This window comes from Podarcis gaigeae (genome assembly GCF_964106915.1).
Source record: "Podarcis gaigeae genome assembly, chromosome: 2".
NCBI classification, from domain to species: Eukaryota; Metazoa; Chordata; class Lepidosauria; order Squamata; family Lacertidae; genus Podarcis; species Podarcis gaigeae.
The window spans coordinates 16,381,197-16,408,584 of record NC_139679.1 but is presented as its reverse complement, the minus strand read 5'-3'; the positions used below and the strand labels follow the sequence as shown (position 1 = coordinate 16,408,584).

Here is a 27,388-nt window from a genome sequence, read left to right as displayed (position 1 = left end):
CTCCAGAGGGGGAACAGTGTTCTTTGATTTTTCTGCAGAAGACTAGGTCTTGCAGCACCTTAAATTTATGGGGTAAGCTTTCATGGAATAGAGTCCTTTATCAGGTACATGAAGTGTTGCCCTAAAGGTGGGTAAAGGCAAAGGTACCCCTGACCGTTAGGTCCAGTCGCGAACGACTCTGAGGTTGTGCGCTCATCTCACTTTACTGGCCGAGGGAGCCGGCGTACATCTTCCAGGTTATGTGGCCAGCATCATTAATCCGCTTCTGGCGAACCAGAGCAGCGCACGGAAACGCCGTTTACCTTCCTGCCTATTTATCTACTTGCACTTTGATGTGCTTTCAAACTGCTAGGTTGGCAGGAGCAGGGACCGAGTAACGGGAGCTCACCCCTTCGTGGGGATTCGAACCACCGACCTTCTGATCGGCAAGTCCTAGGCTCAGTGGTTTAGACCACAGCACCACCTGCATCCCACGTGCTAAAGGTAGCAAGCATTTAAAAAGTGATTGGGACACCCCTTCTCTTTATGATGAGCTAATGTGAAGGCTAAGTGAAATAATTGTGCTACATATCCTCTATATATGCTAAATGTGAAGTGTATTCACATTGCTTCGTTGGTGTTAATTTTTTTTTCCTTTTCTGTTATGCAAAGAAAATGCTGGCAAGTTTCTATAGATTCCTAGTAATTTCCCTACGTTTTGTTGTTGTTATTAGCTCAAAACTGCATATTTAAAAAGAGGCAGAGGCACTAGTCCCCAGACAGGCGGCTATGGTTCTGTGTCTTCTAAACTGCAGCAGTTTATCAGATTAAAATATGGCATTCTCTTCTTCCTTGTGAGTTGAAAATTTTTATTTCTCCTATATTATAAAACAGTGGAGCTTTTTGTTTAGGCAGGAAAAATTGCTTACAGTTAAAATCAAGCACAGGAACAATTCAGCTGGAAATAGGAATACCTATGCAGTTATGCACATGTGAAATAAAGATCTCGTGGTAGCTGCATTGCAGTAATTTTGTTGCAGTGGTCCATGTTGACCCAAATGGTTAGATAGCATTTCTGATTCCTGTGGCTTAATTGTAGGGTCTAGATCCGTTTTAGCTTTTCATCCCTCCCCACCTGTCCTTCACAGCAACAGAAGTGTGTATTTACAGAAAATGACATTTTAATCACTAATGGTGTCCATAGCTGGTATTCAGTTCTTCAGCACCCTACAGGATATTATAAAATGATGATAATCATACCTCAAATTTATGTAGTGTTTCTTGAGCATTCAAATAACTTCACCTTCCAAATTTCAGCGATCCTTATAACTGATACAGTATTTTTATCATTGCCATATTGCAGATACAGGGCTGAGAATAAGCTTGGTTCAGACATAAGTGAGCCATGGTTTGTTTAACAAACCAGAAGTTAGCAATGAGTTAACCCACAGGAGATCAAACAAAATTATGATTAGCTTGGTTTGTTTCCCAGCTGCTCTTGTCCCCAACAGACCTTTGTATATGATCATGTGTATATGTATGTGTGTGTGTTTATTGCTAATGTTTAATTGTTTTCAAACATTGCTTTTAAATACATTTAAATACAGTAATCTAGTTTAGTTGTTAGCCACATTGAGTCCCTGTTTGGAAAAAAAGCATGCTATAAATCAATATGATATTTTGTAGTTTCCGGGGTGAGGTGGTCAAACTATGGTTAGGGAAATGCTGGATTCAGATGTAATATTAAGCCATAGTGAAAGTAAGCCAGGTTTGTAAGCCAGACACAAACCATGGTTTTAGATTTTTTTGCAGTAGACAAACCATAGTTAACCTGCAGGGCAGGGTTTGCGCATAAAACTAAGCCATGGTTTAATAAACCACAGCTTGATTTGTCTAAAGTTATCTACTAGAAGTGATGTCTGTCACTGTGCTACAGCAGCTGCCTCTCTACTCTCCCACAGTCTACACTATCATATACTTTTTCCTTCCAAACCATAAACACGCACTGGCCACAGCTCATTCTCTCAACTGCTTTCAAAGAATGCCTAGAGAAGATCTTGATGAGTAGTTATGGAGCCAGATGCTTCATGCTCGGGGCCCTCTGGACTTTTTTGACTGCTTTTGTTGGAACAAAAGTGTTTTACCAGCTGTGTGAACACTTTACGGACAGAGATATGGTTTGCTCCCCTTGTAACTCCTAAATTCATCAGGGTGGATTCTCAAATATCTCCTTTACCAAAGCAACATAACAACATTCAAATGAGAATTCCTCCAGTAACTCCAGTATTTCTTGGGCTTTGACTGTTTCTAAGTAACTGATGCTTGTGTTAACCAAAAGTAGCAAGACAAGCAATTATGTGAAATATAGGGGAATGGTGTGGGAAAGATGGAGGGGTGGTTTAGACAAAGCTTCTGGGCAAAAAGATCACCTTTTGTGTCTGGTATTTATAGCCATATGCATGGAAATTGCATCAAAACGAGGTGTAAATTTCCCTTATTTATCTCAATAGAGTGTTAATGGTAAGGCTTAGTTGTCACAATTTAAATGCTAATGCTCTAAGACAGTGGCCCATCTTGAGTCACTGGAATGTGGCTGTAAATCACCCAGTGGAGACTTTGCTGTGAACTTTTGAAACTGATAGATGTAGAAGCTAAGTGTTGTGCATGAAGGTGATATTCTACTGATGTTCTTAAATTTCTTCTATAGAACAAAGACCTGTCGAGGCTTGCACAATTTTTGGTCTCACACTCCTTTTGTGTTAAGGAGAGACTACCCAGATCCTAGTTTGGTATAGTCTTTGTAAAGGAAAGCTGTCAGGCTAACATTGTACCTTAGAAACAACGAAGATGAACACCTTAAAGATGCGCAAGTTAGGGAATCAGCTCAGGCTTGGAGACTAAAAATGTAAAGGCATGGAAGAAAATGGTGTGGGGTTTCTCCAAAGCTAGTCCCCCGTCCCCTGTCCCCCCAAATTGAAAAATGGGGTGTGTGTGAAATATTTTATTTTCATTTTACATGAATAAAATATTTAAGAGCAGGTGACCATGTACTTAACTCCTCAAAATTATTGTTACTCTTTCAAAACAAAGAACAAAAAAACCTGGGTAACTGGAAGATTGCTATGTAAGTACAGTATCAGATCATTACAGTTCCTGTACACTGAGGACAATCAAGTCTCAAATGCAAGCGCAAAATACATTTCTGCCTCTAGGGCACACTGCCATTGTCACAAGAGAAGTTGCGTCTTCATCTTGTTACGACACAGTGGGTGGATCTGTCTCTGTCCCCTTGGCTTGACTGGGCCTCAAGAGAACTGGGAGTAGGGGAACATACAGAGCAACAGAAATTTGTTGCCGCTGCAAATCTGTTGGATCCAAGATTCAAAGGCAGAAATGTAAGTGATGATAGCACTGCTACTGCATTTGACTGGATTACAAAACAAGCAGAACACTTAGGACCAGATGTGCTTTCAAATGTTGCAGAATCCAGAACATCTTTAGTTACTTAGGGCAGGAATGCAGACTGGGATTCTGCCAAACCCATCCCTCCTGCAACATGGTTGCAAGCCTTTCCGCAGCACAACCTCTGACTCCTCTTGCTTCTCGCCAGCTTTGTAACCCTCCATCTTTTGCAGCATGTAGAAGAAAGTGGTCTATGCTTGGAAATACACCAAATCAATAAATAAACGGACACATGAAAGGGTGGAGCAAGTCTGGGGGGACCTTTGGGCCTCCAGATGTTGCTGAACTTACAATTCCCATCAGCCCCAGCAAGCATTGTCAATGGCCAGGCATGATGGGAGCTGTAGTTCAGCAGCAGCTGGAGGGACAAAGGTTCCCCACACCTGGGGTTAAGAAACTTGTTTCAATCTGGACATACCCCCAGTTTTCAGGTCCATTATAAATCCAATGACAAATATAAACAACTGATTGTGATAGCTGAAAAAAAAAAGATAATGATTGAATTTCATGTCGTATTCATTGCCTTTTGGTCCTCTCCTCCCTGCCACTTTTTTTCTCAGCTTTTTATAAATGGAATTACTAAGTGCTTTATGTGTGCTTGACACAGGAGGGCTGAAATATTTTTTCAGAAGACGTAATTTGTTTTACTGTACTGAAACTAGCAAAAGCAAAAGGGATGCTAGGTTCCTTATAGTTCAGCAGGTTGTAACACCGTTTGTAACAAAAAGTAAATTCAGCTTGTAATTATTGCCTTAATAAACTGTACTTTTAATAAACCAAAGATGATAATTTTATGGGAAACCAAATTGCAGATAATACGTTTTACGTTCCTAAAGCAACAAAGTCATTTCCAGTAAAGGGTGCTAAAAAAAGGAGTACTGCATATTTTCCCCTTTCCTCCAAAGTTTCTGTTCTTCCTGGTGGGGGTTGGTTTGGTTTTAATTTTGCATCTTTACTTGGGGCTTTCCTTTGGCTGCCCCCCCCCCCCGGCCACATTTCACTGACCTTGCTTCAGACTTTCTTTGAGTGTCTTTGGCTGGCTGGAATGTGCCCTTGAACGCTGAATTGAAGAATAGAGAGGCATGTGTGAGTATGTGTAGAAACTAGTCCACTGTACAAAGGTAAAGATTTGTACAGAAAGCAACATGGTCCTTGGGACTGACAAAGGTCCACTCCTCCCATAAGCCTTTGTCTGTCTGTCTGTCTGTCTGTCTGTCTGTCTATCTATCTATCTATCTATCTATCTATCTATCTGTCTATCTGTCTATCTGTCTATCTGTCTATCTATCTATCTTGAATTGCAGATAGATAGATAGATAGATAGATAGATAGATAGATAGATAGATAGATAGATGATAGATAGATAGATAGATAGATGTTACATACATACATACATGGCACACACATCCATACCTGGTTTTTGTAGGGTGGAGGTTTTGTTTACACTGAGTTCATAGGGAAATGACAGTGCAGCAAAGTACTTAATAGTGGCAATTCACAAAACAGTTCTTAACACAGACATCCTGACATTGGTAAGCCAATTAACATATATAATGTGCTAAAAATCCTTTGCAAAAAGGAATAGAGTTGAATCCTTCGAAGTGTTGTACTTCAGTAGTTTTGTGTCCCAGTTTTCCTTTGAACCTCCTTTACTCCAAGATCACTTTACAGAGTGTCCTGGGAATCTGAAATGGTCCTCCGCTGGCTTCGAATAGTGTCATTTCTACTGTCAGACTCATGCCCATTTATTATTTTGTGTGGAGGCAGGCCTGTTTTGTCCTATGTGGAATGCAGAAAGACATTGCTGCAGATGATGGCATATATCACCTTGGAAAGATGATCAGGTGAATGAATCCCTGATGTCGATGGCAGCATTAGGTTGTGCTCTAGTGTTACCAGAGTGGATGGGGGGGGGGCAGAGCTGGCGATTTGGATGTAGCACGAGGCAGAGGCATAGGAAGGTCAGGTGGTACCCAGTGCAGAAAATTTCTTGTCACCCCCCAAACATTGATTATTATTATTATTATTATTATTATTTTGCCTGCAAAAATGGTTTTACGTTATTTCATATTTTCTTCCAAAGGAATGTGGATTCTGGGCCTCTGATAACAAGTAGGCAACTATGGACAGATACTTAAATCTACAGGATGGACTGTGTTTTGGCTTGTGTTATTTTATTTATATTTATTGTTTATTTAATAAAATTTATTTTTAAAAAACCTACAAAGTGGTTTACCAAAACAAAAAACCCCACAGCAGTAAAATCAAGAAAAATCGGCTGCGTGCAGGGGGAGGGACAAACGCAAGGCAAGGCCTAATCTACTCAACCTAGTCTCATTTTCTTCACATAGGTCGACTTTCCAGGACCTGGGAAGCCCAGTGGAGGGTAGGGCAGTAGGGTGGTTCATCAAAAACTTTTTTTTTAAAAAAAATGCCTGCTCTGAATGTCTTATCTTACTACACTAGGGATTATATAGCTATATCGGAAATTTCATGTATATCAGTTAATATCTTGACCCTGCTCCACTGAAATGAAATTTCAGCCTTCACGACATAGGAAAACGGCCAAGTAAACAGCTATTTTCGTGGAGGAGGGTCAAGATATTAACTGATATGCATGAAATTTCAGATGTAGCTATATAATCCCTAGTGTAGTAAGATAAGACCTTCAGAGCAGGTTTTTTTTTTTTAAAAAAAGTTTTTTTATGAACCGCCCTAGTAGGGCAGCAATTGTTCCTTGATAATTTGTCAGCCCCTTCCATTATGGCACCTGGGGCGGCCCCCGGCCCCCCTTTCCTATGCCCCTGGCACCAGGAGGTGGGGGTACTGCAGGTGTAGTGGGAAATGGGTGAAAAATGCCCTCGCTGCTCCTCTGCTGGATTCTCAGTCCTGTCTGTGAGTGGAAGAAGTCCTTCAGTTAGTGCAGGGCTGGCCAACTCCCAAGAGACTGCAGTCTACTCACCGAGTTAAAAACTGGCAGTGATCTACTCCTTTTTTGGGGTTCAGGTCAAAGTTGCCGAGCTTTTTTTAGGGAGGAGGAAAGCCCAGTGATCTAGATCACGATCTACCTGTTGGACGTGCCTGAGTCAGTGGAAACCTAGTTAGGATCCAAATCATAGATTAGATTCTTTATCTTTTTCTTAAGGGTACCTGGTACAAATGTTTTGGGGGTATTCTTTTCCTTCTGACAGAAATGTGGGCTATTGTAGACCTTATTGATAATAAAACATAATGCTAGAGACTGGGAAAATCTGGTCTCCATCCAGAACCTTAGGAAGCTGCCTGTGCAGTTTTCTTTCTATGACACTAGTCTTTGTTTGGGATCGGGTAGAAGAAGTCCTACAAGGCATACAGAAGTCCTACAAGGCACACAACACTAGTCTTAGGTATTTCATCTCAGGAATGTGGCCAAGCCATTCATTGCAGTGGTAAATGCAGCAGAAGAACGGTCATGCATTTTAGCAGGAAGCAGAAATAGTTTTTAATAAATTGTGAAATGAATTCTTCTATAAATTTATTTTTTTAAGTCCACATTGCACCATTTGTTCATAAACTACACTTCTGAGATTGAAGTCTGTTGGATTTTTCTGTTTGTGAACCAAGTGAGCGATAAGCAGGGTGTGTGTGGGGGAACCATTTGTATCAATTCTCTAAATTAAGTAACTGAAATTCCTATTCCACAGCAGCAAGGTTATAAGAAAGCTTTCTCTTTCTGTAAGATGTAGCTACCTCTTCTTTGGAGCTGATTTTTTTTGGGTGCCATTTAAATAACAATATATCTGCAACACTGAGCACATTTTATGATATTGTGGCACAATAACTCACACTTAAATGTCAATAGAGACACTTGAGAGAACCTACAAGGTTCAATAACTTCTGGTGTGGTTTGTTTCTCCTGTCATCGGCCATTATATTTTTTACAGCTTTTAAATTGCTACAGAGAGAAATTGCTTTGGATTATAATGGATGGTTAAGAGGCTGCCAAGGGTACCCTTGCACGGGGTGGATGAAAGTTCAATACTATTTTGGTTTTATGTGTCTAAGTTCTAGGCTATATAGCTTAAATGTAATTTGTTTGACAAATGCATTGGAGTGATACTGGAGTACAAAACTATACTGCGCATTAAAAGAGGCACTGCCAAACCCTTCATCAAATTTTTGGTAGAAGATTAAACTTCAGCCATTATCTTAGTTTTCTGAATATTTGCTTGGAACTTCTATGGGCATTGTCAGCCATGTGACTTTTTGTGGGCTCTAGCAGGGAGCGGGCCCAAGAACTGAACTTAATACAAGCTTTTTTTCCTTGGATAATTGTTACTAGAAACTAGGACACTGCTGTATTGCATAGCTGTTATCCCACTGTAGATTTGTGAAGGTTTGTTGACAGGATCCAGAAAGTTCATCAGGTTTCTTAAAAGCAGACTGTTATCAAAGATTGCACTGGACAAATGAAAAATAATTTCTCTGTTCTCTCCTCCAAAAAAAACCAATTATAGAGAGTCCTCTGATAATCTGAAGCCAGTCTGGGGGTATTGGGGGGGGGAGAGGGGGGGAAACCCCACAATCCTCCCAGTTAGTAGAATGGTCTTTACACACAGTGGAATTTTAGGATCCAAAGGCTGTGGAATTCATACTTTTGATTTACAACAACTCTCTGCTTATGGGTAAGCGTCTATTTCAGTATGCCCCAAAGATTTTTATTTATTTATTTTAATATTTATTTCGATACCGCTTTATATTTTTAATAAAAATCTCAAAGCATTTTCAGAATATTAAATCAATAAAACAATAGCCAGGCGATGTTCCTCCTGCCTCCTCCTCTTCAAACTAAAGGTGTTTTTTTTTTAAAGAAACTAAAGGTATAGTAATTGAGAAATAACAGATTTTGTTAGAGCTACATGGCATCCAGAAGCAGAAAAACTCCTGTCAGGCAAAGATTTCAGTTTGAATCCAGGCCCTCCAGTAGCTCTGATATTAGTAACTAAGAACGAGGTTTTTAAATGGCCTTAATTTAATTGTCCTGTGTCTCACCAACAGAAAACCCCACTTTTTCTTTTCTGCACAGTGATTTGCCCCAAGAAAGAAAGAACTTTAGCAGATATATCACATGCATTTTCTTTGGGATGTCTAAAGCATGTTTGTAAAGATTAGCTATGTTTGTAAAGATTGAAGTTGGAGAAATACAATAATGCTCATTGCAGCAACAAAACCTACCTAGAAGATTCATAACTTAGAACCATTGCTTAGGAAATGGGAATGGGTGCGGGATCACGTATCTCTCTATTCTGTCCCTTCCCTTTTGTACTGAAATTTCCCTGTCTTCTCCTAACCTGGTTTGGAATTAAGTGCGCCGATGCACCATAACTGAAAGTTGTCTAAATACAGTGTAGAAATAAAATAAAACATGTGATCATGTAAATGTGTAGTGTACAATTTGGGTGAATTTGTATGAGTAGGGGTACATGATCTTTCAGCCAGGTACCGAATCCCTATGCTATGGTACATTATTAAATGCACACTGATCAAAAGATTTGTAAATACAGGAAATTTGACAAAATGGTGACAAAATGTTATCTTACTTAGTTTTAACAAAAATATTTAATTACAATGAAAATATTTAATATAATGCTGTTGCACTTGTGCTCTGCTGGCAGGCTTCCCATAGACATTTGTTTTAACATGTTTTTAATCTTGTATTTTTAAATTGCTATAACTCACCATGAAACCTTATGGTGAAGGGAAGGTAAGTGATTGAATAGAAAATAATAATTTGTTTGGTTATTGTGGGAACAGGATTCTGAACTAGATGGGTCTTTGGCCTGAACTCCTTGTGTTCTTACTTAATTACTGCTTTTTAGCCATACTATTTTTTCTTGTTGTGTAATAGGGCTTTAGGCATTTCTTCAATATATAAACTTTCTGGTACATGGGCAGACTTAACAGAGCTTTTCTTTCAGTCCATTGTTGGGGGTTATGTTAGCGTTTAAAATTTTAAGTGTGAGACATTCGCAGGGATTGTTTTTGCATCAAATAGCACAATGTGAGTGTTGCTGGAAGCATAACAAAACTTTATGGACTGGGAATTACTATAGGAAATGCATATCTTGATTATGTTTTTGTAACTAAATGTTTAAATCTTAAATGCTCTGTTATAGGGATTGCTTTACAGTATCACCAGAATATTGTAAATGCCAGCTCCATATGGCTTACAAATAACAGAGGGCACTGGGGCTTATATAAAACATACAAAATTCTAATTATTATTTTCTTTTCTTCCATTATCACTTTCCATAGACGTATAGAAGACTTAGTAATAGTTGTGTTTGTGTTGCTGAATAAAGCCTAAGGTTTATGGCCTGGTCCTTCAACTGCAAGTAAAAAAGCTACTTGTAAACTTTATTTTTCTTTATTTGGGCCTCAATGCTGTACTTGCTATTTTAGCACTAGCCTCCCCTCTTACTGGGCCAAAAGACTAGCAGCAACCACATCAGTTTCCTCCAAATGTTAAGTAAAAATTGCACCCCGTAATGTTGACAAAAACACATGTGTTAATAAAGAGTTTATCTATGCAGATGAAGCTCCCACCTGTAAGGAATGGGTGCTCTTATGTTGGATTGCACCATGTTACTGGATCTTGTTCATTTCAGTGGACTGAACCTATTATTTATTTACTTTTAAGATTTCTTACCTGCTGCTCACCACAAGGTCCCAGGGCATATAAAAACATAAAGACCATTCTACTTATGTTTGCTGTGTCTGCCTTCAGGATATGTTCCTTTATCTTTATCTATGGGCATAGCCAGGATTTTTGTTGGGGGGGGGGAAGAACTGATGTGATTGACCAGTTAGTTAAGTATTTCTATTGTTTTACTTGATCTAGGGGGGACGGCTGCTCTCCCTGCTCCCCTTGGCTATGCCCATGTCTTTATCTCATGTGCTGGGGGTCTGAGGAAGTAGTTGTTTTGTCTGACAGAGTTAATATAAAGGTAAAGGTAAAGGTACCCCTGCCCGTACGGGCCAGTCTTGACAGACTCTGGGGTTGTGCGCCCATCTCACTCAAGAGGCCAGGGGCCAGCGCTGTCCGGAGACACTTCCGGGTCACGTGGCCAGCGTGACATCGCTGCTCTGGTGAGCCAGAGCCGCACACGGAAACGCCGTTTACCTTCCCGCTGGTAAGCGGTCCCTATTTATCTACTTGCACCCGGAGGTGCTTTCGAACTGCTAGGTTGGCAGGCGCTGGGACCGAGCAGCGGGAGCGCACCCCGCCGCAGGGATTCGAACCGCCGACCTTTCGATCGGCAAGTCCTAGGCGCTGAGGCTTTAACCCACAGCACCACCTCATGTGCTGGGGGTCTGAGGAAGTAGTTGTTTTGTCTGACAGAGTTAATATACATACTATTAAATGTGTTCGCATGTGCTGTAGGATTCTCCCCCCCCCCCCAGTTATTAGGTATATCCAGAGTTATAAGCTTATTCTTCTCTTAAGAATTTAGAAATAAATGTCCCTAAGATATACCACCCAGAAATCTTTCCTTAAGTCACTTTGGCTCTGGGATCCAGAAGCATCTACAGGCTTTTAAACTTAATTACAAGGGTGGTTTGGCCCTATAAAGATAATTATCCCTATCTTCTCTAAGTCACAAGGACTGCTAACAATTGCATTCGGCCTCAGTGGGTTGGCCTGCATCCATTTCTCAACCATTGTATGTTAGATGTTACATCTTTGTGTGTGCTTTGTGTTAGGCATACATATGATTTGACAAGCATATTAATTTTCCTCTTTTAGGTATTTGCAGAATATTGATTATCGTAGTGGTACAGTGTCATAAAATATTTCAGCTCCAGTATAGTAAATGCCAATTAAAGATTTTATCATACTTATCTTGGCATATATGTTTCAAATCATTCAAACAGACCTCCTAAAAACTGGACACCCAATTTGTCTAACTTTACAATTTATCACAGCTACCTTTAAATTATGAAGGCATTTAGCAGTGGTTGGGCCTGTAGACTTGTTTGACATGCATAAACGAACACTGATAAGGATGTTTCATTCTGCTAGAGAATGGTTATGCTCTATGTTCTAAGTTGACAGTATCTGAGCCCTATTTTAGCCCTGAGTCAAAGGAGTTTCTTAGGGAACTTGACAGCATACTAGCACCATTACAAGCTAAACTTCATGTTGCTGATCCTCATTAAGAAAATCGGTTGTCCCATTAGTGCAAGGACTTCTGCTTGCACAATGGGACTTCCTCTCAACCTTGTTCTGGGGTTTTTCCCCAGCCCTCCAGATCAGGGGACATGTGGGAAGAGGACAGAGAAGTCATCCCATTCTTCAGGCAGAAGTCCTTGCACAAATAAGCCTACTTTGTTGAATGGAACCCAAGAGTTTATTGGTGTTGGTCACAATCTGAAGACTGCTCAGCCTGCCCATGTTTTGTTGATCCCATTCCCACAGTTATTGGAATTTTGCGGTCTAGATACATTTATTTAAGGCTACTCAAACACAAAGGTTCTGTATGAACCTGTGGCACAGATTTCCCCTTCCTCTCCTCTCCACTGCTTGCACCCCCCTTCCAAATCACTCTGTCCTGTAATGTTTCAAAGCTGCAGATGGGAGAAGAGTCCAGTTGTTCAAGTGGAAGTCCATTGCGCTAGTGGACAGGCACAGTTGACTATCGCGAGAAACATGAGAATTATTGCTGACAGTAGTAGTCTTATCCCTGCACTGCAAGATGATGTAGGGGGACAGAGGCCTCCATGTCCTGTCACTTAGTGTTCATTAGCTAAAATACCATGCTCTGGGTTTACAAATTATCAAACCATGGTTTAAATGTACATGGTTCTTTTTCAGTACCCACTCGCTGGAATATTTTATGGATTGTAGCCTTCTGAAGATATACTAAACAGATCCTATTTCTAGGCAGGGAGATACTTAACTCCTTAGGTTTTGCAAGATACTATAGAGTGTAAAGCACTATTATGGTTACATACAGTGTTAACTCAGTTGGTTTTAATGTGGTCATTACTACTGCCAAGTGCAAATGCTTCCATTGTAGAGAGACAAAGTGGCTAACAGCATGTTGTTAACATTGTGTAAAATGCTAGCATAATCTCAGCCATTGTTGGCAGTTTCCTTGATCTGTCAGATGGAGCAGACCCCCCCCTTTCATTTTTTTTGCTCTCCTAGAGCTTTAGTCTCAGAAGCCCTAGCAGGAATAAAGTGCATTATTTCTGTCCATTGCATGGGGAAGATAGTAGAAACCCGTTACTTTTAGACAGCTGCCTTTTGACAAAAGCACAAACACTTTTTTGCATGCTGTCTTCATCTGTTACCTCCATGTGATCTTTCTCCCTGTATAAGATTCCTTCCAGTAGCACCTTAAAGACCAACTAAGTCAGTTCTTGGTATGAGCTTTCGTGTGCATGCACACGAAAGCTCATACCAAGAACTGACTTAGTTGGTCTTTAAGGTGCTACTGGAAGGAATTTTTTTTGTTTTGACTATGGCAGACCAACACGGCTACCTATCTGTAACCTGTATAAGATGTTAGCTTTGCATAATCTGTATAGTAAATGACAACATGCCCACAACTACATACTGTTTGGGAGTGTACTTGCGCACATTTTGTTCAGGCTGCACTGGTTACTATGTTGCTTTTGCCCTGGGACAGGCCTGCCAGCCAGACTCCTAGGGGCAAAGAATCTGTTATAATAACCGTTTAATATGTTAGCTGTCTGACCTAAACTGACACAAGTCAGGAAATTCCAGCTAAGAAATGGGAGCCTGCTTCAACATGGAATTTCCTGGTTTCCGTCGAAATAAGTCTCTCTGTTGTTGTTGTGTTAATTTCTTTTTAAAACACATTTAATAGCCTTATAAAAATATGCACTTTCCAGGGAACTTGTAATGTGTCTCCATTTGGAAAATTATTGAGAACTTCCATTTATAAGCCCTCTTACTGTGTTTTGTTCAAGACTGCAACACCTAATTTCGTGTCTGCATATGGAATGTGCAATTAATTGTGATAGGGGTGCGCATGTTTCACAATGGCAAATATTTGCAGTAGGGGTAGAGCTGTGAGGGCAACCCGTAAGTGAAAGTTAAATAAAATTTCTGCTAAGCACAGCTGGACCACACAGTGTTTATGAACTAATCATCTGCTAAATTCAGACTTGTTAAAATTGGAAGCTGTGTAATTTATAAGAGCACAAAGCAACTGTAACTAGTTTTTTTTTCAGTCTTGTAACTCAAATGGTGTAATTGATTTCTCTTCCACAGACACATACCTTTTTTGGGTGGTATTAAACTTCACTCAGGGTCTGAGACCTCATAAGCCCATATTTCAAGCTGCAGTGAATTTTTATAGCCAAGTTATAAATCCCTGGAAAAATATGCCTTTTTATAACTAGCTGTGACAGAACTTTAACTACTGATCCATGAATACCAGCATGACCACAGTCCAGTTTATTGTAGCCGTAGCAGTGAGGCACTAGTCTGTTGAAAGAATCAATCCATTTCAGTTTTTCGTCATTTCAACTCTGCTTTTGAGAAGAGTTTCTCTTGTTAATGTGAGGTTTCTAAGTAATTTTATTGGCGCGTTACTTGCATCACACACTCACCAGTTAATGACTGCATACTCAGAAACGTGTCTGCAACTTTTATTCTGTGGGTATAAATATCTTGATTTTTACAGTGGCAATATCCAAATTTCAGATAATGTCATCAGCTTTTAACATTTCAGAAGTGGGGCTACATTTGAATGTTAAGTGGGGCTACAAGTAATGTTAAACAGGGCAGAAAATTTTAAAAATCCATCCTTTTGTTCCACAAGAGTATTTCTCATTTGTTACCCCCACCCCACCCCCAGCACAGAGGTGGCTTACATGTGGCTCTCCACATGTTGGACTCACATCTTCCATCTGCTGCAGCCAGCTTGGCCAGTGTTGAAAGATAGGGGGAGTTGTAGTCCAAAAATGTCTGGAGGACCACAGGTTAGTCATCACTCGAATATATTTTCCTGTTCATTTTTTTTTTAATGTACATTTAGTAAAGGTAAAGGTACCCCTGCCCGTACGGGCCAGTCTTGCCAGACTCTAGTGTTGTGCGCTCATCTCACTCTATAGGCCGGGAGCCAGCGCTGTCCGCAGACACTTCCAGGTCACGTGGCCAGCGTGACAAGCTGCATCTGGCGAGCCAGCGCAGCACATGGAACGCCGTTTACCTTCCCGCTGGTAAGCGGTCCCTATTTATCTACTTGCACCCAGGGGTGCTTTCGAACTGCTAGGTGGGCAGGAGCTGGGACCGAACGACAGGAGCGCACCCCGCTGCGGGGATTCGAAACACCGACCATGCGATTGGCAAGTCCTAGGCGCTGAGGTTTTACCCACAGCGCCACCTGCGTCCCTAATGTACATTTACATTATTTTAATTTGTCATTGAATCAAAATAAAGTGCTGGGCCAACTATCTTACCTTTCTTTTCAAAGTTATTTTTAATGTTAAAAAAAAAGTGTGTGTGACAAGAAGTTGCAGCAGAGCAAAATTCAGTTCCATTCTTTTCTGTTTTTTTTTTTAATTTTTTTTTGCATCTTTCCTCTTTGAAGTACCTGCTTTCACTCCCCTCATATTCCTGAAATCCACAGCTGATAGGCACCTATGCCCCTGCCATAAGTTACTGTCCCACAAAGTGATAGATCTAATCTTCTCTTTGGAAATAGCATGCAAAATAGGGGGAATCTAGGGATACAAACCAATTTTTCTCTACATTCATGCAACTGTTGTAAGTTACAAAACATTTCCTAGATCACAGCTTCCAGTTCTTCAGTAACAAGGCTTGTGCGTTCCAGCATGGCTTACTTTATGATCCATCCCTCCTCACATTTGGCCCTAGAGAAACATAGTAGCTGGAAGTGTCTACACCATGGGTAGGCAAACTAAGGCCCGGGGGCCGGATCTGGCCCAATCGCCTTCTAAATCCGGCCTGCAGATGGTCCGGGAATCAGTGTGTTTTTACATAAGTAGAATGTGTCGTCTTATTTAAAATGCATCTCTGGGTTATTTGTGGGGCCTGCCTGGTGTTTTTACATGAATAGAATGTGTTCTTTTATTTAAAATGCATCTCTGGGTTATTGTGGGGCATAGGAACTCGTTCATTCCCCCCCCCTTCAAAATATATTCCGGCCCCCCACAAGGTCTGAGGGACGGTGGACTGGCCCCCTGCTAAAAAAGTTTGCTGACCCCTGTACACTGTGCAGATTTACGCCCACTTAATCAGGAGTTTGAGCACAGGTGCTCTTTCTGTTCAGTATGGACCCAGTAGCATGATCCTAAACCTGTTTTCTCTGAGCTTCTGCCCTCCTAAATAATGTTTTAAGCCTAACGTGCCTTCCTGGTCTGAGCCAAGGTGCTTTTAGCCTTGCTGAAACAGGTATCTGCTCACTTCTACAGTATCCAACATTTGTAGTGTACATCTGTTTTGTCATTTTTTGGGTTCACTTCACAGTGGGTCCAGTCCTGAATCTGGGTTCCAGGCTGGACTCTGCCATTGCATGCACTTGCTGCATAGCCTAGTTCTAGTTTTTAGCCTTGCATCCCAGTCTGCAAAAAATGAAACAGTTGAAGGACTGCTGTAAAGTCCAAACGAGAAGAAGAAGGTGGTAAATCATTTTCCTTGCTAAAAGCTGTATATGTGTGATAAAAATTAAAACATAGTAGCTCAAATGGAAGCTCTGCTCCTTTTCAGAAGTGATTGGCTACTGCAGGAGGAGAGAATAAATTACTATATGCTGTTGAGGGGGATTCTGTTTTGAAGCATACAGCTTACCTACCCACCAGGAGTTTCATATTCTTAATGAGCACCCACGCAATTCTTTCTCTCTCTCTTTTTTTTAAATAAATAATGTTTATTAAAGATTTTCTTGAATTAGCTCCAGTTTGACCTGCTACGCTAAGAGCTGGTATTTAACACCCTGTGAAACAATCTCATGCCATGCCTGTTTATTTATCTTGAGATAAATGCAGCCTCTTTTCTTGCTACTGAGCATCGCAATTTGTTCAGTTGGGACAATGCTTAATGACTAGTATCAGTACGGTTGATATTTCGGGTGAATGCGGGTAGGTTTGGCATATAATGTGGCTCTGTGGAATTGTTACATTTGTATCATGCACCTTAAAAATGGCCTGGAAGAAAAGACCTAATGCTTCAATTGTTTATTCCCTTCTTCCTTTACAATTAGCTTATTTTTATATACTAATTGTTAGTCTCCTCTGCCCTCAGACCTCCCTTGTAGCCTTGACTGTTAGCCAGCAGACAGTGAAACATTTGAGAGATGTGCCGTTACAGAGTGGGTGATGCACTGTGAGATTTCTGGAAACAGAAGCCCGTTTTCAGTTATCGCCAATTAACGTTTCCCTTCCGATTTGCAGGAATTGGGTAGCCTTTGTGCATTAGGTGCAACTTCTGCGCTATGGGAAAGAGAAACAGGAGGACAGCAGATAGTTCGTCCTCTGAAGAGGAGGAGGAATATGTTGTGGAGAAGGTTCTAGACAGGCGTGTTGTGAAGGGTCAAGTGGAGTATCTTCTCAAGTGGAAAGGATTCTCTGAGTAAGTCCAACTTTCCTTCTGACGTGGGCTTTGAGCTTTCTTGTTAGCAGAGCTCCAGGCAGTGCTTCAAATTTAACTTCCGTTGCCCTCTTTCAAGCTTTCCTTAAAAACAAAAAAACCTTCATGGGTGGGAGCTTGCTTTCCTCACTCCAGACAAGAGTGGCGTGCATCCATTTAAATGAGTGGGTCACGAGGCGAGGGCCTGGGACCTTAAAGCGTGTTTTGGAAATCCTGGCATCTGCGTTCCCTCTCTCACTTCACAGAGTTGGTAGTTCCACTTGAGTTATTCACCAGCACTATTGTCTAAATAGTTTTCCTCCTCATTTGAGGTTTCTGATTTGGGAGGGCATTTTGATCAAATACTCTTGTGGATTGCTTTAAACGGCTGCTTTGGAAAAGGAACGTTAATCCTCTTCCCCTCCCTTCAGGGCTGTGTTGTCCAAGCACAGAATTTGGTGCTGGCTGTGAAATTTGAGTATCCCGAATATCTCTGCTATGATTTTTGATTTTTCAAAAATACAACTTTCTAGCTGTTAAGGATATTAAGATAAGCTTGAAAGTTGTCAGCAAAGGTTGTTGAATCTCAAACACTGAGATGAGCTGAGAAGAATTCCCAGGAACCAAATCAGTAGCTTCAGCATACTTTGGCCCTCTCCACAATTACCAGAATTGAAATAGATTTATACAAAGCAAAAATATGCAAAATGCATAATTTGCACAGGGTGCAGAGCTTAAGTTAACTTAGTATGTCATTTTGATTTATTTCATATATTTTTTAAAGCACAGCCCTTCTCATTAGTCCCAGTACAAAAGAACTGCTCTAAAAAGGATTTTTGTCAATGTATGTGTTTGTATGTATATGTACCCTGGGTATTTGTCCTGGGTTCTGGCAGCCGGTTTTACGGTTCCATGAAGGACAGCCGTGATTCATTATGTAAGAGTCCAGATTTGAGGCCACGGTGTTTAAATGGATGCACACTACCTGATTCTGGGAAGGCAAGTTATCAAGCAGACACTGACACATTGCCCTGCTGTGCAGCATTTGAGAGGGTATTTCTTCATCAGCACCACATCAAAAAAGAGCACTTTGGGCTTGCGGTGATTCAGTTGTTCAAAATGATTCTGTGTCCCTTAGACCATGCTCAGTTTGAAAATATAAAAGTAAATAATTTCCAAGGGAAATAGCCTTAGATCCAGCTCACACGTAATGCTAAACTGTTATTTAGTGCTATGTGGATGAGCCTCTCTGAACCTGAGCAAAGTGTTCTGCTTGTGTGCTTCTGCCGTATTTCTCCTTTTGTGGGGCTGGGAGGAGTCCTTCTGTTTAGTTTAGCTTCACTGTCAAAGAACCTTGACTTAGCATTACGTATGAACCAGGAATCCTGGCTTGCAGCTCACTGTGGTTCATTGCTAAACAAAGCCAGCCTCAAAGTATGGGCTTGTTTAACTAAGAATTGCTTTAAACTGGGATCCCTGGTTTGTATGCAACACTAAACTGAGATCCTTTGAAAGCAAAACTAAACTTGCCAAAGGTCTTCCTTCTGGCTGAAGAAGAGGTGGGGACTTGAGAGGCTAACACTTTGTTTGGGCTTGTGGAGAGTCAGCCACATAGCACTAAACTGTGGTTGAGCATTGTGTGGAATCGTAACCATTGCTTCAGTGTTTCAATATGCTTTTGCTGCAACCTGTAATCTCATATACTGGACACAAACTAACCCAGTTAGTCTAAAGTGACCTTTTCCTCTATTACCACCCAACTTTTTCCTTTTTGCTTTGTTTAAACATCAAGCCTGAAAGAGGGCTCTTTGAAATGTGAATGTTTGCTCATTTAGTTGAACCTAATAATGATATGATTAAACTGTTCCTATTTAATCTGTGTTCAGTTAGTATCTCTGGTACTGTTCTTAGAACAGCTTGTATCTAAGACAAGGCTATATTCTCAGAAATAAATCCCTTGCATTGTAGGCATTCTTGCAGCTATGGTATATAGGAAGCCTCCCTGTATGTAAGTGACGGTGTGATTAATTCCTTTATTACAAATATCTCTAAACGCTGCTAATGTTGTTCCTAATGTAAAAATGGGGAAATCTCTCATAGAGTATGTAACCCTTTAAATAAAAATACCTCCTAGAACCAGGGCTGGTAAGATGTTTCAAATGCAAGTGTTAGAAACCGATTTTTTAGGAAACAGTCCTGTGCAAGGGTCAAGGTGGCCGGGAAGAATTACAATTTCTTAAGCAGCTGCATTGGATTTTTAGAAATCAGGGCAATGTTGTGCTTAGAATTCTTCCCACTGCAGCTGAAACCAATCACAAATTGCCACAGAATTCTGTTTAAGCCCTCAGAGATTCAAACAACTCTTACTCTATGAGTAATCATCGTGAGGATCAGGTCTTCTGAATTGGTTTTCTAAGTGTCCAGTCTTCCCTAAAAACCTGGAACAGATTTTATGGTGCAGGGTAATTCTTCACTCAGTTCTTAATTAATGTCTGTGATCACTAAATGGGAATTTTTTTCAACTTTTTCTGTTTGTTATTTTGTCCCCCATTGTTGTCCTTCTTTTACTATATCAGGGAGCATAATACTTGGGAACCTGAGAAGAACCTTGACTGCCCTGAACTGATTTCTGAGTTTATGAAAAAATACAAAAAAATGAAGGAAGGTGAGAACAAGCCTCGGGAGAAATCAGAGAGTGCCAAGCGGAAGTCGAGCCTTGCCAACAATACTGAGGACATCAAAGCCAAAAAGAAGAGAGAGGTGAGCTTTTCGCCTTGGTATTTTTCACTTCCAGAGGTTTGCCCCATCTCAGTGATTCCAGCACTGGATGTATGTGTGTATGCTGGTGGCACTCGACTTGGTAGTTTAAAATTTCATCCTAAAAAACCTTAGGATTTTAAGTTTAAAAATCAAGGACTTGAGATGTTGCGTCCCCAGAGCAAAGCTTCAGGTTGGCTGTGCTTCATTGTGCCAGTTTTCATACCCCTCTCAGGGAAAACTACCCTGTAAAACAGGATGAGCTAATTGCCACCACTCATTGTAAAGAAAAGAATCGCTAAAATAATTATGGCCTTTAAAATATAATAAAGATTAACAATCAAGCAGGGAGCCTCACAGTACTATCTAGAGCAGATTAAGATCAGAAGAAATGCAATTTACTGTTTGAACGCCTGGCTAAAGCAAAATCCTTTTTAACGCACTCTTCTAACTGTGACAGTAAACAAGCTCACAAATCAACGTAGAGAGTTGTGTGTTTGGGAACAGCTTGTTTTTTTGTGATTGTGTTCTGCTGTCACTTTTCTTTGTAAGAAGTAGCCTTAACATAAAAGAAACTGGGGGGGAAAGGGAGGGGAAGCAATTTCAAGACCCATGGTTCAGGAATCACCTGCTAAGAATGTACTGCCCAAATGGCTAACCTCTGCTGCTATAACAGCAGGGTGCTCAGAGCAGATGTGCCACAGCAGGTAAGGAAGGGAAAGCTTGTTCTGAAGTTAGCCTCATATGAGTTCTGAAGCCACACCCTGCACTGAGTGAGGTAGAATGGATCTTTCACAACTGCTGTGTCCTTACAGTCAAAGGTCCTCCTTACCTTTGAGAGGGTCACAGGAGAATAATATTTCAAGATTACTTGGTGTTATGCTGATATTTTAATAGGTAGTTTGTTATTGAAATATTATCATGGATTGTTTAACTTGTGATGAATTAATAGAATCTTAATAGTTTTATGGAATTGTTTTGATATTTTTGCTATTACTGCTTTTAATTTTGTGTTAGCTGCATTGGGCTTTCTACAAAAATATTAGATATTTCAATTACAGTTATGGAGGGGAGGACATAATATACCTCTCTAAGCAACTGAGAGTTCTTTTCCAATACGTATGCAACAAGTAGATTGGGTCACAGTTTTAAAACTAAAAGTTGAAATTCTGAGTGCTGCAGTATATGTGTCTGGAAAATCTTGGCAAAGAAAGAGAGTAAATGCTGTGGATATAAGGGCAGGCCAGGTGGTGGCTTTGAATGGTCACGGACATGCTTTCTGGCCACATTCATCAGTCCATACATGTTGGTCCTTCTAGTTTGTGCTGGTCATTTGCTGCAGTTTGTACTGCAGGTTGTAATGGATACAAGGCTAATGTGGACCAGACAATCTATTGATACTCTTAGAGAGAGAAAAGGCTACATTTTCTTTCTCCTACTTCCATAATTCTAGCATAGTGTACAGAGAGTGTGGGTAGCTATGGTCTGGATGAAACTTTAGGTGAACGTTGCAAAGTTATGTTCAGAGAAAAGCCTCTTTTGAGATAGGCAAGATAAAGCCTGTCGTATCTTTACTAGGAGTCATTACTCCATATTTCAAACCCTTATATGATTTTCACGAGGCATGCAAGCCAAAAAGAATTTGAAGGATAAATTCTTACAATTCACTTAGAAAACGCAAGCTGCCTCAGTATGATCAGGCCTGTGTATACTCTGCTGAGAGGAATCAAAATTATATGGGTTGCATCCAAAGCTCTGCTTCTGCAACTGGTCTTTCCCTTCTTCCTCTGGGCAGCCATCTGTACAATGTGAAAAGCGTTTCCAAAATGTCAGAGGGACATATCAAATGTTTTTGGGCTGAGTCTTATGGGGCTGTAGTGGGAGGGGCAATTGCAGTTCTTCCCTCCTACTGTGTAAAACACAACTCACAATGTTTGATAGATTCCCCTGGCTCTCTAGAGATGCTTTTCGAAGATGCAGGAGGGCAGGGGAAGACTGGCGGTGTGAGCTGCTTTCCACTCCTGTAGCTCAGGATACAACCTATGTCCTGTGTACACATTACCAATATATTTCCCACATAATTAATTCTGCAAATGACCCAATGTGGGGCACTGAAATTCTGCTCCCTCCGTTCTTCCCACTTCTGAGATTTCATGAGGAATTGTCCACACACTTTACTTTCTGGCTTATCTTTGCATTCTTACATTAATCTGAGGTTCTAAGGATGATGCTTTCTGTGCCCTGCTCCATGCTTGCACACTGGGGCCTTCAAATGACAGAGCACACACCGCTCTATATACGATGTTGTAAAGACAATGCTCTTGCTGACTAAGTTACAGGTATTGGAAATACTGTGAAGGTCAAATGTATCACCTTGATTGGTTAAAGCTTAATGGCATTTCTCCCCTTCATTTTAAAATTTGCCGAATTCACTAGCCAATGCATGAGGAGACATGAGAACATGGGTTATTAAAACATCTTTATAGGGGAATGTGAACATATGAAATTTGGTATAAATGAGGATCTGTTGAGTGGCATTTTATGTCTTGTCTTTCCTTTCCTGGAGGAGAAAAATCTTATGCAGTTCTGTGTGTTCGTTATTTTTTTATAACCTTATTTGAAGAAATGCCCTGCCCTTTACAGCTGTGTCTGTACAAAATTATGGCTAAGTCACTAGAGATTCAAACCTGCACTGCTACTGTCGGTCCTTAATGAAATCATAAGGGGTAATAAGGTTGTATATTTCATATCCAGCAGGTTATCCTTAGTGCGTTTGGATTACAGTTTTATAACCCATTATGTATTCTCCTTAAAGTTTGAGAAGTAAAACTGTCCACTGTGAAAATAAGTGGTTTGGTTCCTGCCGAAACATCCTGTCTCCTCCAGCATTTTAACATGCCACGATTCCCCTTGGACATAGTGCCTCAGGTTTTTAGGACTTGTCCATTAGGGCCAGTTGCAGACATAACACTTAACCGTAGCTAGTGGTAACCACAGTTTAGAATCCTATCAGCAGTTAAGATTTAAAGCCTACAGTCAAACGACAGTCTAGGCTCTGCCTCAGCAGTCAAAATGCTCAGGTGCTGGGACCTATGAACCAGCAAAGAGTCCACCACTGATCAGACCACCATCTTTGTAGACCTCATGTTAATGGACAGTGAGTGACATTTTGGTAGCCAATGTGGGGATTATGAGGTTCTGTTGCTCTGGTAACATTTATCAAAGACAATAGCAAGTGGGGGTGCATCACAATGCTGGTATCTTTGTTAAATGTACAAGCCAACTGCAGCTATTCTTACCACTGCCAAGAGAGGGGAACAGTGATGATGATTTCCTTGGCATTTTCTTCCCCAAAGGGGGAAAAATGTGGGACACGTTCAAAGGAGCCTGGCTAGTGTGGATTGGATACTGTTAGAAGGAGACTGTGCTGCGTCCTTACATATCGCCTCTACTCAAGTGAGGCCTGGCTTGGGCAGATTTCTGCTGGCACTTCAATGCATTGGGACTGAATGTGTGGTGATGAGTTAAAGGACAGTGATTGCCTGTCGCGCTCTCTTGCAGTATTGCTTCCTGTCCGCCTTCCTTGGGCAACCCTATTCAGAACAGAGGACAGACTACATTCCAAGGTACAAACCAGACTTGTGCTGCCCTCCTGACAGAGGCAATTGGCCTGGCAGCACCAACATCAGCAACAATGGCACCCAGGAGGTGGGAGAATGGTGGCAGGCAGGCAGGTAGAGTGAGTGAGTGAGTGAGTGAGTGACCAACCCATGGATTCACCGTCCAAGGTTTCACTTTCCCACTTGCCCACACTGCTCAAGTTTTCTCCAGTGTACCTGGCCTGGACTCAAGCAGCAGTTAGCTGTGCTGAGCCACCCTGACTGTGTGCATAGGATGAAAGAGGGACTGTTCCTCCGCAGCTTTCAATGGTGTCCTTTGTCTCACCTGCCTTCTTCAGGAGCCCCAGATGCTCTTTGACCCTGCTCTGCTTTGCCTAACTGAGGGCAAAGCAACATCATGCAAGGTAGCATTGTACCATTGGCAGGCAGATGAGCCAAGGGCATTCCCCCTTGACAACTTCTGGGCAATTCTCAGCTTTTCACCTCCTGCTCAGGTGTTTCACTTCCAATTCCTAGTACTAACCACCTAAGTACCCTTCCCCAAGTTTGTAGATCAACGTACCCTAAACAGTGGCATCTAGTATTCCCTGTAATTCAGGCCTCTCCTTCACATCCCTGTTTTTTCCTCCCAGGCATGCTTTCTTTAGAAATGTTAAGGGGTTATTTCTGCTACTCTTCTTCCTGTGGCTGTAGCAAATTATCGGCCTCCTCCACCCACAACCATAGAGGTGCTAAGACCCATAAACTGAATCAATGCTCATGTGCCATCTAGGGACACACATGGTTGCTCTTTCCCTGTTCGCCGAGAGAGGCAGGAATGGGGAAATATTAATTGTGCAAAAAATTAGCAAGACACATAGGAATTTAAAGGGAAGTGGGTTATCTTGAAATGCTACAGGCACCTCACATTTAAGTACCTGCTAAATGAGGTGCAGGGGAAATTCCAAATACATTTATGGAATGTTTAGTTGGGAGTTGCAAGCAAACAGAATACTAGTAGAGAATGTCAGGTGCCAGCGACTGAGCGCCTTCCAACTGTTGCCTTCCCTGAGTCTGTGATGGCTTTGATAAACTCCATTCTAGGAGCAGGGTGAAGTTTCATCAAGGATCTGTGGCTCCAGGCATCTTAATCACCTTGGCAATACCTCAAGTGACACTGATTCATTCCAAAGAGTTGAGAGTGTTCATTGTCATGTTCAAAGTCTACTAGCAACACCCCCCCCATGCTGTTCTTTCCCATCCCCAACAAAACACAGGATTTGTTTCAGAAGGTGTGGAACAAGTCAGAGAAACATTGGAACCCACAGCAATACTATTCCTTTGTCTGCAATCCTGTGGCTTCTCTTGAAGCAGGCACTAAATGGTAACTTCTTTCATTTCCTTTTCCCCATCCTGTTGGACACTTCAGATGGCTTCTGCTCCAGAACGGTGATTGTGAACTGCCACTGCATTTCTCCCTACACTGACTAGAGCAGGGATGTGAAGCCTCTGGTCCTCCAGATGTGGCTGGACTCCATCAGCCCCTGCCTTCATTCAGGGTGATGGGAGTTGTAGTCTAGCAACACCTGGAGGGCCAGAGGTTCCCCACCTCTTAGCATGATGCTCTGTTGTAGCCTTTCTTTGCTATCTCTTAACCGCTAGATAAAGAGAGCCAGTGTGGTGTAGTGGTTAAGAGCTGTGGACTCATAATCTGGGGAACCGGGTTTGCTTCCCCGCTCCTCCACATGCAGCTGCTGGGTGACCTTGGGCCAGTCACACTTCTTTGAAGTCTCTCAGCCCCACTCACCTCACAGACAAAACAAAAAAAATTCCTTCCAGTAGCACCTTAAAGACCAACTAAGTTAGTTCTTGGTATGAGCTTTCGTGTGCATGCACACGTCTTCAGATACACAGTGTGCATGCACACAAAAGCTCATACCAAGAACTAACTTAGTTGGTCTTTAAGGTGCTACTGGAAGGAATTTTTTTGTTTTGACTATGGCAGACCAACACGGCTACCTATCTGTCACCTCACAGAGTGTTTGTTGTGGGGGAGGAAGGGAAAGGAGAATGTTAGCCGCTTTGAGACTCCTTAAAGGGAGTGAAAGGCGGGATATCAAATCCAAACAACAACTCTTCTTCTTCTTCTTCTGAGCTCTCTGTTGGACATCTGGGACAGATGTATCAGACAATTAGAAATTGTAGGCACAGGCTGTTTGTTGCTGGTTGAGCCCAGGGGTGCCAACATGAATAAGTATTGTGGGGGCCCAGGTAAGCCCCACCCCGCATAATTGATCACAAGACACAGTGCGCGCACACACCATTTGAATGGGAATGCCCATCAACTGGGGGGGGGGGATCAGCCTCTCAAATTTTATTTTATTTTATTTTATTGTGGGAGCCGAAGCCCCCATGGATCCTAGGAATTTGCTCCTATGGTTGAGCCAAAGTCCAGGCATGAGGTGCAGGTGGAAGAAGAAGACTGTAAATATTAGTTTGGAAAAGATCTGCTTTTTGACTTGCAGTATGTCTACTTGGCATTCCCATCTCTCTGGTGTCGTGGCCTGCGCAGACAGGGATGAAACCATAGACGCCGTGACTGCAATTAGCAATCTTGCTTTAAGTCATGCTTTCACATTTTAGTTTGCAGCTGATGAGAACCCAGATAGTAAGTCTAAGGCCATTTGTTATGTTTAATCATGGTTAAGCATTATGTCTGCACCAGCCTTGGAAGAGGCTAGAAGCTCAGTTCATAGTGCTCCCTCTTTGGAAGCCAGTATGGTATAGTAGTGGATGAAGCCTGGGATTTGGACCACAGGCTCACTAGATGACCTTGAGCAAGTTACTCTGCTTCTCTTAGTCTAACTTACCTCTCAGAATTGTGAGGATAAAGTGAGATTGCATTGAACTCCTAACAGGATCTGCAGGATATAAATGTGATGAGCAAGTGGGGAGCTGGAAAGGCTTTCAAGCATCCATCTAGCCCCATTCCAGAGCTTAGGGTGGCTGACAACTAAACATATATATTTAAAAATGTTTTAAATAATTGCATATAAAACGTATCCTGTGAAAATCCCATATCTGTCTGACCTAGCAACTGAAACTACATCAAAAGATGTGATTTTCAAGAGAGGAAGTTGGCAGCGGTACAGCATTATTCTTTCTTGGTATATACTTTGGTTATCAAAGCTCAGTGCACTTATGATTGTCTCTACAGTAGAGCCTGTGGTGCTTTTTAAGGGAGAGGAACACAGGGAGGCCTGTGAAAAAGATGGGTCTGTGTCTATGTGTCATAAAGAGATCCTGTATCTCAGATTAAGACTCTGTTGTGCGTTCCTGGCTGCTCACAGTTTCAGCAGTGTGCTCAAAGATTAGTTGCGCTATTGGATTATTGTTGTTTTTATATTTGTTGTTAAACTTTTTTTGTTTTTCTCATTTTCTTGCAAGCCACCCTAGGAGTTCTACTGAAGGGAGGCATAAAAATATTTAAATAAATAAAATAAGTGTATGAAACTTTCTGTCATGAGGGAGATTTGATAGAGGTGGGTTGGTAGTCAGCTAAGTTTTACTTGAAGTACACTCATTGGTACTAGGTTAGGTCCTAGGTTAGGTTAGGTCAGGGGTCTGCAACCTTTAAGACAAAAAGAGCCACTTGGACCCGTTTCCGAAGAAAAAAAACTGGGAGCCGCAAAACTCGTCATGATAAAAATAACTTTTTTGTCACTTTTTAAAATTATTTCTTTGTTTGACCCCTCAGAATTACTCCTCCTCATAGAAATAAACGTTAAATTAACAAGTTACCCTTTTGTGTGTGTGTTCTTCACTCCCCTTCAAAACAGTGACCAGCATACATGCCCCCTCGCTAGTATCCGCCCCGGAGCCACGGCAAAGGTGTAAAAGAGCCACATGCGGCTCCGGAGCCGTGGGTTGCAGACCCCTGGGTTAGGTCCATTAATTTCAGGTTAGGTCCATTAATTTCAGTATGTCT

The 27,388-nt window shown here is 41.5% G+C and overlaps 1 protein-coding gene across 5 annotated transcripts in view; it reads left to right on the top strand.

Annotated features, from left to right (window-relative positions):
• Positions 1 to 27,388, top strand: part of CBX5 (chromobox 5) — a 47,741-nt gene that overhangs the window by 12,131 nt on the left and 8,222 nt on the right. For 4 of the 5 annotated variants that reach the window (XM_083729112.1, XM_083729109.1, XM_083729111.1 and 1 more), the window contains 2 exons: positions 16,870 to 17,047; positions 19,621 to 19,804. In XM_083729112.1, the coding sequence (XP_083585238.1) occupies positions 16,911 to 17,047; positions 19,621 to 19,804 (321 nt within the window). In that variant the 5' untranslated portion in view covers positions 16,870 to 16,910. Of the gene's footprint in view, positions 1 to 16,869; positions 17,048 to 19,620; positions 19,805 to 23,362; positions 23,428 to 27,388 lie in introns of all 5 variants that reach the window. The other variant, XM_083729113.1, reaches the window with a different exon arrangement.